We start from the raw sequence: 13,811 nt of genomic DNA on the forward strand, positions 1-13,811 counted from the left end.
TGCCTTTTGGAAGAGACCAGGAATTGCAAGGCCCTGCCAGGCCTAAAGCTCTTCAACTATGTGATCCCTGCTGTCTTGGAATCAAATGACTGGCCCAGGAATCAGTGTCCTTGCCAAAGCCAACCAGAGGTGACCAAAGGCTGCCTATGAGGTGGCCCAACAGCAGAAGACTGCCAAGCAGGCCCTGCTAGAGGAGTGGTCCCATTCTAATGGGCAATATTAAACCACATGTATGTGCAACATCAGAACTTCCCTCAGCTTGTGGAATGGAGTAACTCTGGAAATACTACTTCTGCTAACCAACTAGAACCACTGCCCATCAGCTTCCTCAACCAAACCAGTCAAAAAACAAAGCCTAGGCTCCAAAGAGAACAAAGGGATGAGGCTACAGATGTTCAGAAGAGCCTAGTTCTGAATGGTGACCCATCCTGGGTAGCTACACCCCCAGAAACAGACACAGCTGGGCCCAGGGTGGCTATACAAAGGATTCACCTGAGAACTCTCCATGTTTTCCATCCACGCAGACATGGAAGTGGTCGACATATTGGAAATCCAATGGACTAGGGAACAGGAAGCCCTACTCCCCAGAGATTCTACACAAAGAACCTCCAATAACCCCAACACTTTCATATTTGTGTCCACACTGCACACAATTGAACATGTATGTACTGGGCAGGCCCCACTGTGACCAATGCTAAATGAAGCTTAACTACCCTCCAGGAGCTTACCCTTTAAGGGGCTGGAAGAAATGAACACACAGATGACCAAAACATAAGATACAACATAAAGCACATAAGAGGCATGAAGTGCTACAGAATCGCGGAAAAGAAATCTTCCTCTCCTTAGGATGCTAAGGAAAAACTGAAAGGCGGAAATGGACTTTAAGCCAAACCCTGAAGGGCATATATGACTTTAACAGGTGCCCCCAAAAGGTCACTGTAGATCTCCCCAAAATCACCTAACTTCATGAAATGTGGTCAGAATCCAGTGTTTTGGGGCTCTAGCCTAAGGTCAGGGCTTGCAGATTTTTATTTAATCAAATACATAACTATAACACAAAGGTCAGGGAGATGTGCCACCAAATATTAACGTAAATTCATTAACAGGACAACTTAGATATGGGGCTTTTCTAATTGTATTCTCATGTGAATTACCTTTGACTATTAGCTATTCACTTTATGCAGACATTTTGAAATTTCAGCTTATCGTTTCACTTTTACAACTGAGGCACTGAATCCCAAAGGTAGGGTCAAATTAACACATTTTACATTATCTCTGTTAATCCCCATAGAAAATCCTATTGCCAATCAGACTTGCAACAGGCTACACCAGAATAGGGTAGCAGTGGAAAGGGTAGAAGGGAACACTGGGACATCCCTCCCACAGAACTGGCTGAGCCACAGGTTACCACACTGTCCACTCCCACTCAAACACGCTGTGGTGAAGCTCATCAAACATCATCTAAGCAAAATAATTTTGTTGAGTAAAGCATTAACAAATGTAAAGAACTATTATTGGAGAAGAAAAGAGACTCTAATACCACTTTCTAATAAGTAGAAATGAGAAATAAAAAACCAGTAAGACCAAGGAAACTACACCACAGGGCAGACATACTCCACTTGGCTTCCTTATTATAATTAAGATAATTAACTTGATTGCTGACAGCAAAACCACCTGGATTTAAAAAAAAAAAAAAAACTCCACTAACAGCACCATGCCACTTAACAAACAAGTAGGGACCACGACCTGACTGAATAACAGCTAAACATCTCTGCAGCCCCGCCTTAAAAAATAAACCAGCATCCTCCAGACTTAGTCCACCCCGCCCTATGGAAAGAAGGAAGTTTGAAGCCCCGGGTCTTCCCTTCCCTCGAGGAGTTCACTCAGGGGCCGGCGCGCACCAAGCCCAGAACCTCTTTCGACTGAAATGTCAAAGCACTAACAAACCAACTCTCCGCCGGCATCCGGGTCAGTAAAGAGAAATGAAAACCTCTCCGCAGTCCCAAAGCCCACCATTTTCCATTTATTGATAAGGAGACCACAAGGCAAGTGCCTCTAGCCCCCATTCCAAACATGAGACAACACCAGGCTCCACTTTGCAAACTGTTCCAGCTGGACAAGGAGTCTTTAGAAAGCTCAAATATTAGAAGATTCGCCCCCAACCGATTCCACATCTAAAAGGTCTTTAAGGAGCAAGGAAGAGGGGTCTAAACTCGGGTAAAGTGCACACTCTCTACCCTCTCACTCAGCCCCCGCCCTGCCAGGACGTAGGCGCGCCTCGGCAGCACCCAGAAAGCGCAACAGGAGCCCAACACGCCGAGGACATGCTTCCCGCGCCCCACGTCCCCAGGTGCTCACCCTCACGTGGTTCTCCACGGCCGCGCGGCCCGCCAGCTTCTTGGCCTCCTCGGCCTTGGACATCGTGGAGGGGGCCGGGCAGATGCTGTTGGAATCCCCGCAGCTGGTGCCTGTATTGCCAGCACCGCCACGGGTCCCGGACTGTGCACGCCCCGGCAGCCGCACGTGGGAACCCGGTAGGTCCCAGCTGTTCCCTCCTCCGCCAGAGGCCGCGCCCCCGGCCCTCCCGGGCAGCGGGGCCAAGACCCGCCCGTAGAGGGTGCTGAAGGGCCCGGGGCGCTGCATCCCGACGCCTCGCTGCGGCCTCCGCTGAAGTCCCGCCTCCGGCTCCCCCGGAAATCTGGTCGCTTACGTACACACTCTGCGTGCCCTGCTGCGCGGGCCTTGCTGGGAAGTGTGGTTCTATGGCTTCGAGGACCGCTATCTGCGCCTCAGTCTGGACTACCAACCCCATAATGCTTTCCGCGACGAGATGCGCAATCGCCGGCGACGGGCTCCGGCATTCGCTCTGTGGGACTATCAGTGTGGTGACTGCTTACTCGCGGGAAGTGTTCTCAGGCCAGGATTAGGTGAAGCCCAGGGATATTTCTGTTCGCCCATGCATCCGAGAAAGGAGTGTTAGACCTGACCCTGTTGTTTCTCCCAGCAGTGAGAACGTGGCCTTGGACGAGAATTCCAAGTAGTGGCACTTCTGTAGACGACGCGGCCCTTTTGGGGTTACTACTACCCAGGAAACTCACATGCGACACGGGCGCCAGCTGAAGTCCATCTAGACCCCCGCAGACCCAAGGTTACAAGTTGAGAACCCCCTGCCGTAGACATTCTTCTGCACCTAGTGGTGGAGCAGGCGGAGCTGCACCTTGCTCCGCCCATTTGGAGACTGGTTCTGCACAGGTGAGTGTGCCCTGCAGCGATCCTGCAATCCTTGGTGACTAACAAGGACTTACTGTGAAAACAGATTTATCTTTTCTTCTCTACCTTTAAGGTTTCTTGCTGTTGAGAATAGTTAAGGGGCGAGGAATTCTTATTGCCCCCATTTTACAGGCAAAGAAACTAATACTGACCCCAACCTTACCGACCACTTGGAGGTCCCTAAAAACACATGACCTTTGTGTTTCTCGGCTGTTAGTGGAATCCTTTCCGTCTGCTCATGAACTCATCTTCAAACGCATTCCAGGCTTTCAAAACTCTTCTGTGAGCGCAAGTCTCTGGTATGGGCCGCTGTTATCTGCCGCTTATCACCTAGATTTTCTTAACTATGCTTTGCCCCCTGAGGCTGTGAGCTCCTGAATCTTCACCTTTGTCTGTAGGAGGAAAAGCTGTTTGAGATGATATTTGAATCCTTCAATTTAGGCCAAATTCAGAACATAGCAGAAGGTTCTGGCTAACATGCAGAACCGTATGACTGGACTCCCACTACTGTTGGTCTGCAAAGTTGAAGGCTACTGTAGGCAAATGTGACACCTTTAATGTATCTCCTTAGGAGCAGTCTTTCACCTTATTCATGCTCCTCGGCACCCACACCAAAAGACTGATGAAGCAAATGTTAGCTAGTCTCTGCTTTACTCCATCACCCCCATCCTGAGGACCTTTGAACCATTTTAAATGCTCTACCTGCCAGCCTGGCCATCTATGCACTGCTTGCTCCATCTACCCTTCTGATTCAGCTGAAATGCCACCTTCTCAAAGAAGTCTAAGTGACCACCTCATCCAAATTGGGTTTCCTACCCACCCCTCCTCTACCACTTTGCCCATGGTTGTATTTCCATCACAGAACTTCCATCCATCATTCATTTCCTTCGTTTTGTACTTCTTTATCATATATCCTCTGTAGAAAAGAACATTCTGAGAAGACGGACTTTGGGTGTCTTTCTACAGAATCTTCCATTCCTAAAACTGCCTGACCTGTAGATGGTCCTCAACAAATATCTAAAACACTTTAAATAACAAATAGATGTCATGTTTTAACCCTACACTCCACCTTCGGCCATACAGAATTTTAGTCCCTGCATCCATGCTCTTACCTCCGTGTTTTTGTACACTCTGTACCCTTCTAACTCTCAGATATTCTTCAAGACTTCATTCTGTTACTTGTTACTCTGCAACTCTAAACTCTACTCTTAGTTGAGTTGGCTGTTCTTCAATGCTCGCAATCACCTGTAACTTCTCTGTCATAACCATCTTGCTCTATTCATTTGACTGCCTCACCCGAAAGACATGTCCCTTGATGGCGGAGACTGTTGCTCATAAAGTGGACAGTGCCTTGTTCAATTACTGTTTTGGGGTGGCAAGGTGTGTCTGTGCCTGTTTGTGTTCTCTTTCCTTCTCTCTTTTCTCCATGTTGTACTCATCTTTCCATTTCTGTACCTCTTTTAATCCTTTCCTTAAGTTGTTATTCATGCCTAGTGATTCTCATGGACATTCTGAAATCCAGGTTCTTAGGGCTGAAGACTATGCCGATCTTTGAAATAATATGAGTATCGCATTCTGATGACACTTCATTTGCATAATTATTGATAGTAGTACCAGGTACGATGCTAAGTACTTTGCAGACTTTATCACATTTAATCCTAACTTCAAGAAGTGGATACCATTAACTCCTGGCCGGGCACAGTGGCTCTCACCTGTAATCTTAGCACATTGGGAGGCCAAGGCAGGTGGATCACCTGAGGTCACAAGTTCGAGACTAGCCTGGCCAACATGGTGAAACCCTGTCTCTACTAAAAATATAAAATTAGCCAGGTGTGGTGGCACACGCCTGTAGTCCCAGCTACTCAGGAGGCTGAGACAGGAGAATCACTTGAACTTGGGAGGTAGAGGCTGCAGTGAGCTGAGATGGTACCACTGCACTCCAGCCTGGGCAAGACAGAGTGAGACTTCATTTCAAAAAAAAAAAAAAAGAAGTGGATACTGTTATCCTCATTGGTATAAAAGAAGTCCTCACTTTGGGAGACCAAGGCAGGCAGATCACAAGGTCAGGAGTTCGAGGCCAGCCTGGCCAACATGGTGAAACCCTGTCTCTTTTGAAAATACAAAAACTAGCTGGGCATGGTGGTGGGTGCCTGTAATCCCAGCTACTTGAGAGGCTGAGGCAGGAGAGTCAGTTGAACCCAGGAGGTGGAGGTTGCAGTGAGCTGAGATTGCACCATTGCACTCCAGCCTGGGTGACAGGGTGAGACTGTATCTGAAAAAAAAAAAAAAAAAAAAAAAGTCCTCACTTACTTAAGGTCACACTGCTTGTAAGCAAAGCTGGGATATGAACCTCCAGTGATTATAGGACCAAACCCTGACCTAACAGAATCACCTAGATGGGGATTTATTGATTGCCCCACCCCACCCCCAATATAGCCATGAACTTTGTATAAACCACACAGGTAATGCCTTTTCTCTTTAAAGCCACAAGTAATAGCAGTAAATCTTAAGACAAAATGGTTAAGAGAGAAAAAAAACTATAAATGAGGAAGTACTAAGTGAAGGGAAGTGCACAGGTTTTGGATGATGGACCAGATTCAGGGTCTGATAAACAAAGTAAGATCAATCTACTTTATAACTTAACCCACTAAAAAGCCTTTTTTTAATTACAAGGGCCATGCTGATCTCTGTATCTTGCCAGTTTTAGTATATGTAGTGCCAAAGCGAGCACTAAAAAGTCTTTTTTTTTTTTAAACTAGATTGCACTAGAAAGAACCACATGAGGTTTATTCTCCCCTCTTTCAAGAAACCTAATGAAATTGGGCTGAGATTCCAAGGAACTCCTGGAAAAGAGTTATCAGTACCAGAATGAAGGATCCTAGAGGGCAGAGCCCACCATTCTACCCTATTTATAGTGGTGAGAGGTAGGGCCTGCACCTGCGTGGGCTTTAGTTATTTGCTCCCGTGATAGTCCCAGCGTGGTCCAGTCTGAGAGGAAACAGAGGCAATGGGCACCATGGCACTTCACTTAATGCTGGTGTGTTAGTCCATTTTCATGCTGCTGGTAAAGACATAGCTGAGACTGGGCAATTTACAAAAGAAAGAGCTTTAATGGACATATAGTTCCACGTGGCTAGGGAAGCCTCACAATCATGGCAGAAGACAAGGAGAAGCAAGTCACATCTTACATGGGTAGCAGCAGGCAAAGAGAGAGAGCTTGTCCCATTTTTAAAACCATCAGATCTCGTGAGACTTGCTATCACGAGGACAGCACAGGAAATACCTGCTCCCACAGTTAAATTATCTCCCACCAGGTCCCTCCCACAATACGTGGGAATTATGGGAGCTACAAGATGAGATTTGGGTGGGGACACAGAGCAAACCATATCAGCTGGGATGTAGGCACCACCAGGAAGATACATAGCCATCATAGTGTGCCTGCCCAGGCTTCAGCGAAGCAGGAAAAACTCTTGTTTTCCACTTCCTTATTTCCATTTCCTCTCCTTTCTCACTCACTTTTCTCAAAGTTTGTACATTTTCTCACTTTTCTCAAAGTTTGTACATTTTTCTCACTTTTCTTCAAAGTTTGTACATTTTGAAGATGATTTCCATGGAAGACTGTACAGAGCTACAAACTAGATGTTGGAATGGATTTGAGGATCCTGCCAGAGACTGAAGATGCTGGCTCAGATTTATCTCAGAATAGAGTTTGGCTCACCTACTTTCATTCAACAGCTTCACTCATTTAGACATAGCTACCCAACTTCACACCCTCCACTCTCACACCATTAGAATGACCCTTTGGAACCTCAACTTTTGGCCTGCCTTGCTCCATCCCCTTTTCACAAGGGCAGGTTTATTGTCTACTAGCAATCTTGACTAGGGCCTTGGAAGAGGATTGGACCTTATTCACAGTGGTCTAATAATCAAAGTAAGTCATTGTTAATACATCAGTGTTACTACCTTGCTATGCATGTAACACTGGAAAACAGCATAGTGCAGTCCATTTACCAAAACCAAATCTTACTACTAGTTGATCAACACCATTTGGTCCTGAGAAAAAATGTGTATAGAACAATCCCTTACTGCTGTATAAAACCATTCCTTGCTTAAGGATCACCTGCCTTTTGATGTCTTTACACCAGTGATTGTCAACTTGGAATGATTTTTGCCCCTTCTCTCATGGGGATATTTGACAATGTATGGACACATTTTTTACTGACACAATTGAGAGAATGCTACTGGCATCTAATAGGTCAGGGCCAAGGATACTGCTAAACGTCCTTCAGTGCACAGACAGCCACATACACAAAGAATTTTCCCAACCAAAGTGTCAATAGTGCTGACATTGAGAAACTGCCTTAAAGAATCTTCAGGTGGGATTACATGGGAGGTTCTGTTAGCAGTGGCAAATCCATACAGGTGTGCAGCAACCTCAATTCTTGCCTCCTCAGAAGAAAGAATTCAAGGAGGCATTAGGCAATAGGAAAGACCAATGCAAGTTTTAGAACAGGAATAAAAATTTGTTTAAAAACTTTAGAGAAAGAACAAAAGGAAGGAAAGTCCACTTGGAAGAGGGTCAAACAGGCGACTTGAAAGACAAGTGAGTGGTTTGACCTTTTGAATTAGGATATTATATGTTGACAAACTTCCAGGGCTTGCATTTTTTTCTCCCCTAATTCTTCCTTTGGTGTAGGCTGTCTGCGTGTGCAGTTGCCTGCTAGCCCTTGGGAGGGGACCATGCATGGTGTGTTTATTGGAGTTGTACACATGCTCACTTGAGGCGCTCTTCCCTTACCAGTTGAATGTCCCTAGGAGGCCATATACCAGTTCACCTCTGCCATTTTTCCTCTTAATGCACATGCTTGAGCCCACCTGTGCAACTCCTGAGATCTTATTGGGAAGCTGTTGACTACCAGTTTCAGGTTTTTCCTATCTGTTGGGAGGCTGAATTTCCCGGGCACTGGTGGCAACCGATTATTATTTTAGCGAGGCAGTTAACAGCTGCGTGACCATCACCTGATGGTCACCTGACATTCTTTGTAGGGGTTCGGGCGAGTGCTCTCCTGCACTGCTCATGATCGACTAGCTACCCACTGTAGCATTTCTCCCCTCAAGATTCCAAGACCTCGCCAGGCACGGTGGCTCAAGCCTGTAATCCCAGCACTTTGGGAGGCTGAGACGGGCGGATCACAAGGTCAGGAGATCGAGACCATCCTGGCTAACACCGTGAAACCCTGTCTCTACTAAAAATACAAAAAACTAGCCGGGCGAGGTGGCGGGCGCCTGTAGTGCCAGCTACTCGGAGGCTGAGGCAGGAGAATGGCGTAAACCCGGGAGGCGGAGCTTGCAGTGAGCTGAGATCGGGCCACTGCACTCCAGCCTGGGCGACAGAGCAAGACTCCGTCTCAAAAAAAAAAAAAAAAAGATTCCAAGACCTCAATTCTTTAGGAAAAATGGATGATCAGCCTTTCATAAATCCCTCCTGCTGACGGTGGGGCAGTGGTGGTTGTTCTGTGACTGTTGGCCTGTTGCTAGCTGTCAGGGAAGGAGAGTGGCTCCATGGGTTGATGAAAGCAGTATCCAGCCAGGTCCAAGGGAGGCAGGGGCAGAATTTTATCTCCATCATGTATCCCTGATGGACATCTAGGGGTCCCCTGTAAGAGGGTGACTCTTGAATATTGAGAGGATGGTATCCCTCTCTGAGGATTATCTGGAGCTTGATGGCCTGAAGATGAAAATAGACAAATTGGGTTATTAGATTTAATAGAATATTAAAATGAAATAAGGAAGTGAAGACAGCTTCAAAAAATCCCAAGCCTGCCGGCACACCCATGTAACTGGTGGCCATAGTCATACCTGCCAAGACTTGGGTTTATTGGGTTGCTAGCCAATTCCAGTACGTGCCCAGAATTAGAATATTCATCCAGATTTGTACATTACCCATCCCTTTTGTTTCTTCTGAGCTGCAGCCAGAGATCACTAGCTGGTTCACAGGAATGAGGGTTAGTCTAAATTGCAGAGAAAAACTCAAAAACAGCTGATGAGACTAGAATCTAAGAACAGGTATACCATAGTACTTGAAACATAATTTGCCAGGCACGGTGGCTCATGCCTGTAATCCATCACTTTGGGAGGCCAAGGTGGGCAGATCACTTGAGTTCAGGAGTTTGAGACCAGCTTGGCCAATATGGAGAAACCCCGTGTCTACTAAAAATACAAAAATTAGCTGGGCGTGGTGGTGGGCGCCTGTAATCCCAGCTGCTCGGAAGGCCATGGCAGAAGAATCGCTTGAACCCAGGTGGCAGAGGTTGCAGTGAGTTGAGATCGTGCTTCTGCACTCCAGCCTGGGCAATAGAGTGAGAGACTCCATCTCAAAAAAAAAAAAAAAAAAAAAAAAAATAAGAAATAAACGTAATTTTTCTCTCCAGTTCTCATTTTTATTAAAAACAAATCATGACAGGACAAATTTGTTTGCAAAATAAACTTTAGACTTATTATACTTTGTGGGGGAAAAGAGAGATCAGCCTGTTACTGTGTCTATATAGAAGGAAGTAGACATAAGAGACTCCATGTAGTTCTGTATTTGAAATGCTGTTAATCTGTGACCCTACCCCCAACTTTGTCCTTGCTAGAGACATGTGCTGTGGTGACTTAAGGTTAAAAGGATTTTGGGCTGTGCAGAATGTGATTTGTTAAACAAGTGCCTAAAGGCTGCTTGTGGTTAAAGGTCATCACCATTCTCTTAAATCTCAAGAAAGAGAAAAACATTTGTCTCCTGCCCCTCCCTGGGATTGGAACATCTCTGGGTAATACCCATTGTGTGCCTTGTTTACTGAGCAAGGAGAAAACCGCCTTTAGGAATAAGGTGGGGCTTGCTGGAGCAATACTGCTAAAAGGCTTATGGAGATGCCGCATATACATCTCAAGGCACAGCATTTTCCTTTAAACTTATTCATGTTACAAGGATTTTTTCATATGTCTTACTGCCGATTTCCTCCCTACAATGATCCTATTTTCTAGCTACTCCCCTATCTTTTAGATGGTAAAGATAATTATCAATAAATACTAAGGGAACAGAGAGGCCGGTGCCAGTGTGGGTCCTCTGAAAACACAGCACTGGTCCCCTGGGTCCCGCTTTTCTTTCTCTATACTTTGTCTCTGTGTCTTTATTTCCTTTTCTCAAGTCTCTCGTCCCACCTAACGAGAAGCACCCACAGGTGTGGAGGGGCAGGCCACCCCTTCAATACTTGGCCTAATTATTTGCATAAAGCACAGCAAGAATAATTATTTCCCATATAGGCTCCTGTTTAAATTGGTTTTGATGGAACTTTGTTCCATAAGGAATCTCAAATAAGACTTTTGCCCAGCCATGGGTTGGTGCCATCAAATACCTGTGTGAATTGAATAAACTCCTTTCCTCTTGAGGTCCCCAGATAACCTGGGACTCCTGGGCCTGTCAGAAACTGGTATTCTTTACTTACTACAGGTCAGGAACCCTGTATAGGCACCATGTAGATAAGGTATGTTTCCCTAGGGGGGCTTTATTGGCTGTATAAATCAAATTTGATTCCTTAAAGGAAAGCACACCATTACAGGTAAAGCCTTGGTAAAATAACCAGTGGCTTCAATTTTGTCCTTGCAAAAGAAAACAGATTCTTATTGCACTTATGCAAATTACTATCTTGCCATGAGTTAGCAATACTCACAAATAGTTTCCAAATTCTGGGGAATCTGGAAGAGAGAAATATGCTACAAATTTTGTTTACAAAGGTATGCTTTGCTCATTTGTTAAAAATTGTAAATAGTAGGCCAGGCGCGGTGGCTCAAGCCTGTAATCCCAGCACTTTGGGAGGCCGAGACGGGTGGATCACAAGGTCAGGAGATCGAGACCATCCTGGCTAACACGGTGAAACCCCGTCTCTACTAAAATACAAAAATCTAGCCGGGCGAGATGGCGGGCGCCTGTAGTCCCAGCTACTCGGGAGGCTGAGGCAGGAGAATGGCGTGAGCCCGGGAGACGGAGCTTGCAGTGAGCTGAGATCCGGCCACTGCACTCCAGCCTGGGCGACAGAGCGAGACTGCGTCTCAAAAAAAAAAAAAAAATTTGTAAATAGCTCGAAAGAAAAGCTTTCTAGGCTTTGAAAAACAAAGGATTAGCAATGTTTTAAGTAAAAAGTAACAAGAGGATTGTTTTAGTCTTTTCTTGGTTCAGTCCATGCAGTTTAACTCCTGTTCTGCTTCATATTCATGAACATTTTAGCTCTCCATGAGAGTCCTGAAAGTTTTTTCCTCTATTATAATGTCACAATATCCAAAGTTATCAGAAACCTGCATTTAAGAGCACCTGTTAGATTCCCATAGCTGATTATAAACTGCCTTCTAAAACAATCCTTTGACCCTCTAAAGTGGGCAGAAAAATCCATATTCCCATGACTTCTTATAACTTTTTCCCAAAAGCACATTCTACCTTCCTTACATACCTTGCATGTAAAACTATTTTTCCAGTAGCCTCAAGTACGCGTTACACTGTTAAGTCCCAGCAATTTTTACTTTTGGTGAAAAAACTGGTAAGTAAATGATTTTAATTATGTACTAAGTTTGGAGCCTAGGACACCAGACAGAAATCCAGATAAGATTTGACTCTTTTCAGCATAACTAGGGGGCATGGCTAACTCTGTATGTTCCCAGGACTTACCTAGCTTTATTTAAAGCAGAGAATTTGTAGAGTTAAGAACCATAGTGCCAGTTTGTGAAGCATTTAGAAGGCATAGTAATCTTTAAAATTGTATAGCATTTCTTTCATAAATTCCCTTTCACAAATCTTTTTTAACAACTTAGACCACCTACAACATGCTTGGACTTTTTTACTTGTCCTAAACATCCCTCTTTTTAAACCACCAGTCATTTTACTTTAGGACAAGAATTTACCATACGAGATTTTATTTTTTTGTCCTACAAAATCTCTTCTTTATATCCTTCCTTACCAGAAATACCACTTTACCTTTATAACCTTTGAATTAGACAAAAGTCATTTTCCTTCTGTTAAAAAGTTAAGGTTTGTACTGCATGTTGCTATGTGAGTCCTGTGGAGGGGGAGCAGATAAGGTGGTTATCGACATACTGCGGAAGTTATCCCCTGCTCAAGAGTTTGCTCAGTTAGATTTTTCACTAGAACTTTTCTGAATAAATGTGGGCTATTTATAAACCCCTGAGGTAGGACTGTACAGGTTAAAGTTATTGGTTAAAGAATTAGGTAATTTTGCGGGGAGAGATAGGGCTATCAGACAGAAAGATGAATTCAGAGGCTGGGTAAATATTGAGGGAGCAACCATTTTGGAAAGTGTGTTTTTGCCCCAAAGAGGTGTGAGGACATTACCAGGGAATGGTGGGAGAATAGTAATCGGTCCCTTAAGTAATATAAAGGGGTGCGAATCTTTTCTTTTGGAGGGGGGTGCCATTTGCCCCCATTGCCTGACAGGATTTGGAAGAGAGTTGTTCAGAGAACAATATTAGCACAGAGTAGGCAGCTCTTGAACCCAAAAGGGAAATTTATAATTTTACTTGCCACCTGTAGAGTTGCCCTCAGCTTTTTCCTGTTGGTGATGATGTGTGATTTGGAAGGCAGCTAGAGCAGAGAGCACCTTCAGCTCAAGGTTATCAGGGGTTGCGATTCTGTCCCAAGGGCCCTTTGGCCCGTCAGGGCAGTCTCATTTCCAGTGGCCAAGCTTGCAGCAGAGAGACAAGCCATTAGATGCTTTTTCCCATTTATCCCATTAGGGCACTTTGTCTTCCACCTGGCTTCCCACACGAATGCCAGTGCCCTCAGGGCAACCTGAAGGAGGCTGGTGGGCTTGCAGAGGAGCCAATACTTGAACCCACCTCCTTTCTCTGTGTTTCTCCTTTTACTTAGCCTTGTCATCCTTATTCTGCTCTCAGTTATAAAAGACTAAGGTGGCTAATCTGAGGACCTCCCGCACAGGGGTACTGAGTTGTAAGGCTGACTTTTGCAATTTCCTCCCAGTCCATTCTTAAGCCAAATAGTACTACAAAGGAAAACTAGTTTTTTGTTTTAAGGTTTGGGGGAATCAGACTTTTCCCAGTTTTAGGGGGTGCATCCAAGGGGCATGATCTTTAATATGGAGATGCTGTTACCCATCTGCAAAGGGCAAACAGAGGAGAAAAAGGGGAAAAAGTTTTTCCTCTGCTTTCCTATTATTCTGAATGAGACATCCCCCATTGTCCTTAGGGTTCCAGAATAAACTGGTCCATCTCATCACAATTACCCACTTGAAAACAGAGGAGATACTGGAGTGAAGAGTGGGCCCTCTGTTCATCCCTGAGGTTCTGGAATGAACTGGTCTTACTGTGTACCCCTAACCTTGCCTTCTTCTCTGTTCTAATGGTAATCTGTTAGCCTAGGGCCAAACTTCATCTCTGTCCTACGGGTCTCTTGCACCTGCTGCCTTGGGTCAGCCTATATCCTTGTCTCCATGACCCTATAGTAACTCTCACTTCAGCATTTTAGCAACAAAATGATT

The 13,811-nt window shown here is 45.1% G+C and overlaps 1 protein-coding gene and 1 long non-coding RNA gene across 6 annotated transcripts in view; one reads left to right on the forward strand and one right to left on the reverse strand.

The window, feature by feature from the left end:
- The window catches only part of LOC113220521 (ribose-5-phosphate isomerase), a 27,354-nt gene extending 24,668 nt beyond the window's left edge, over nt 1–2,686 (reverse strand). For all 5 annotated transcript variants that reach the window (XM_026449842.1, XM_026449841.1, XM_026449839.2 and 2 more), the window contains exon 1: nt 2,359–2,686. In XM_026449842.1, coding sequence (XP_026305627.1) covers nt 2,359–2,643 — 285 coding nt within the window. In that variant the 5' untranslated portion in view covers nt 2,644–2,686. The remainder of the gene's footprint in view (nt 1–2,358) is intronic.
- Nucleotides 2,687–2,831: 145 nt separating this feature from the next.
- On the forward strand, nt 2,832–4,147 carry LOC111529213. Its single transcript, XR_002727351.2, has 2 exons — nt 2,832–2,927; nt 3,005–4,147. It is a non-coding gene; the product is annotated as an uncharacterized LOC111529213 (long non-coding RNA).
- The last annotated feature ends 9,664 nt before the right edge of the window (nt 4,148–13,811 follow it).

The sequence above is a fragment of the Piliocolobus tephrosceles genome, unplaced genomic scaffold, assembly GCF_002776525.5.
Source record: "Piliocolobus tephrosceles isolate RC106 unplaced genomic scaffold, ASM277652v3 unscaffolded_1480, whole genome shotgun sequence".
Taxonomy (NCBI): domain Eukaryota; kingdom Metazoa; phylum Chordata; class Mammalia; order Primates; family Cercopithecidae; genus Piliocolobus; species Piliocolobus tephrosceles.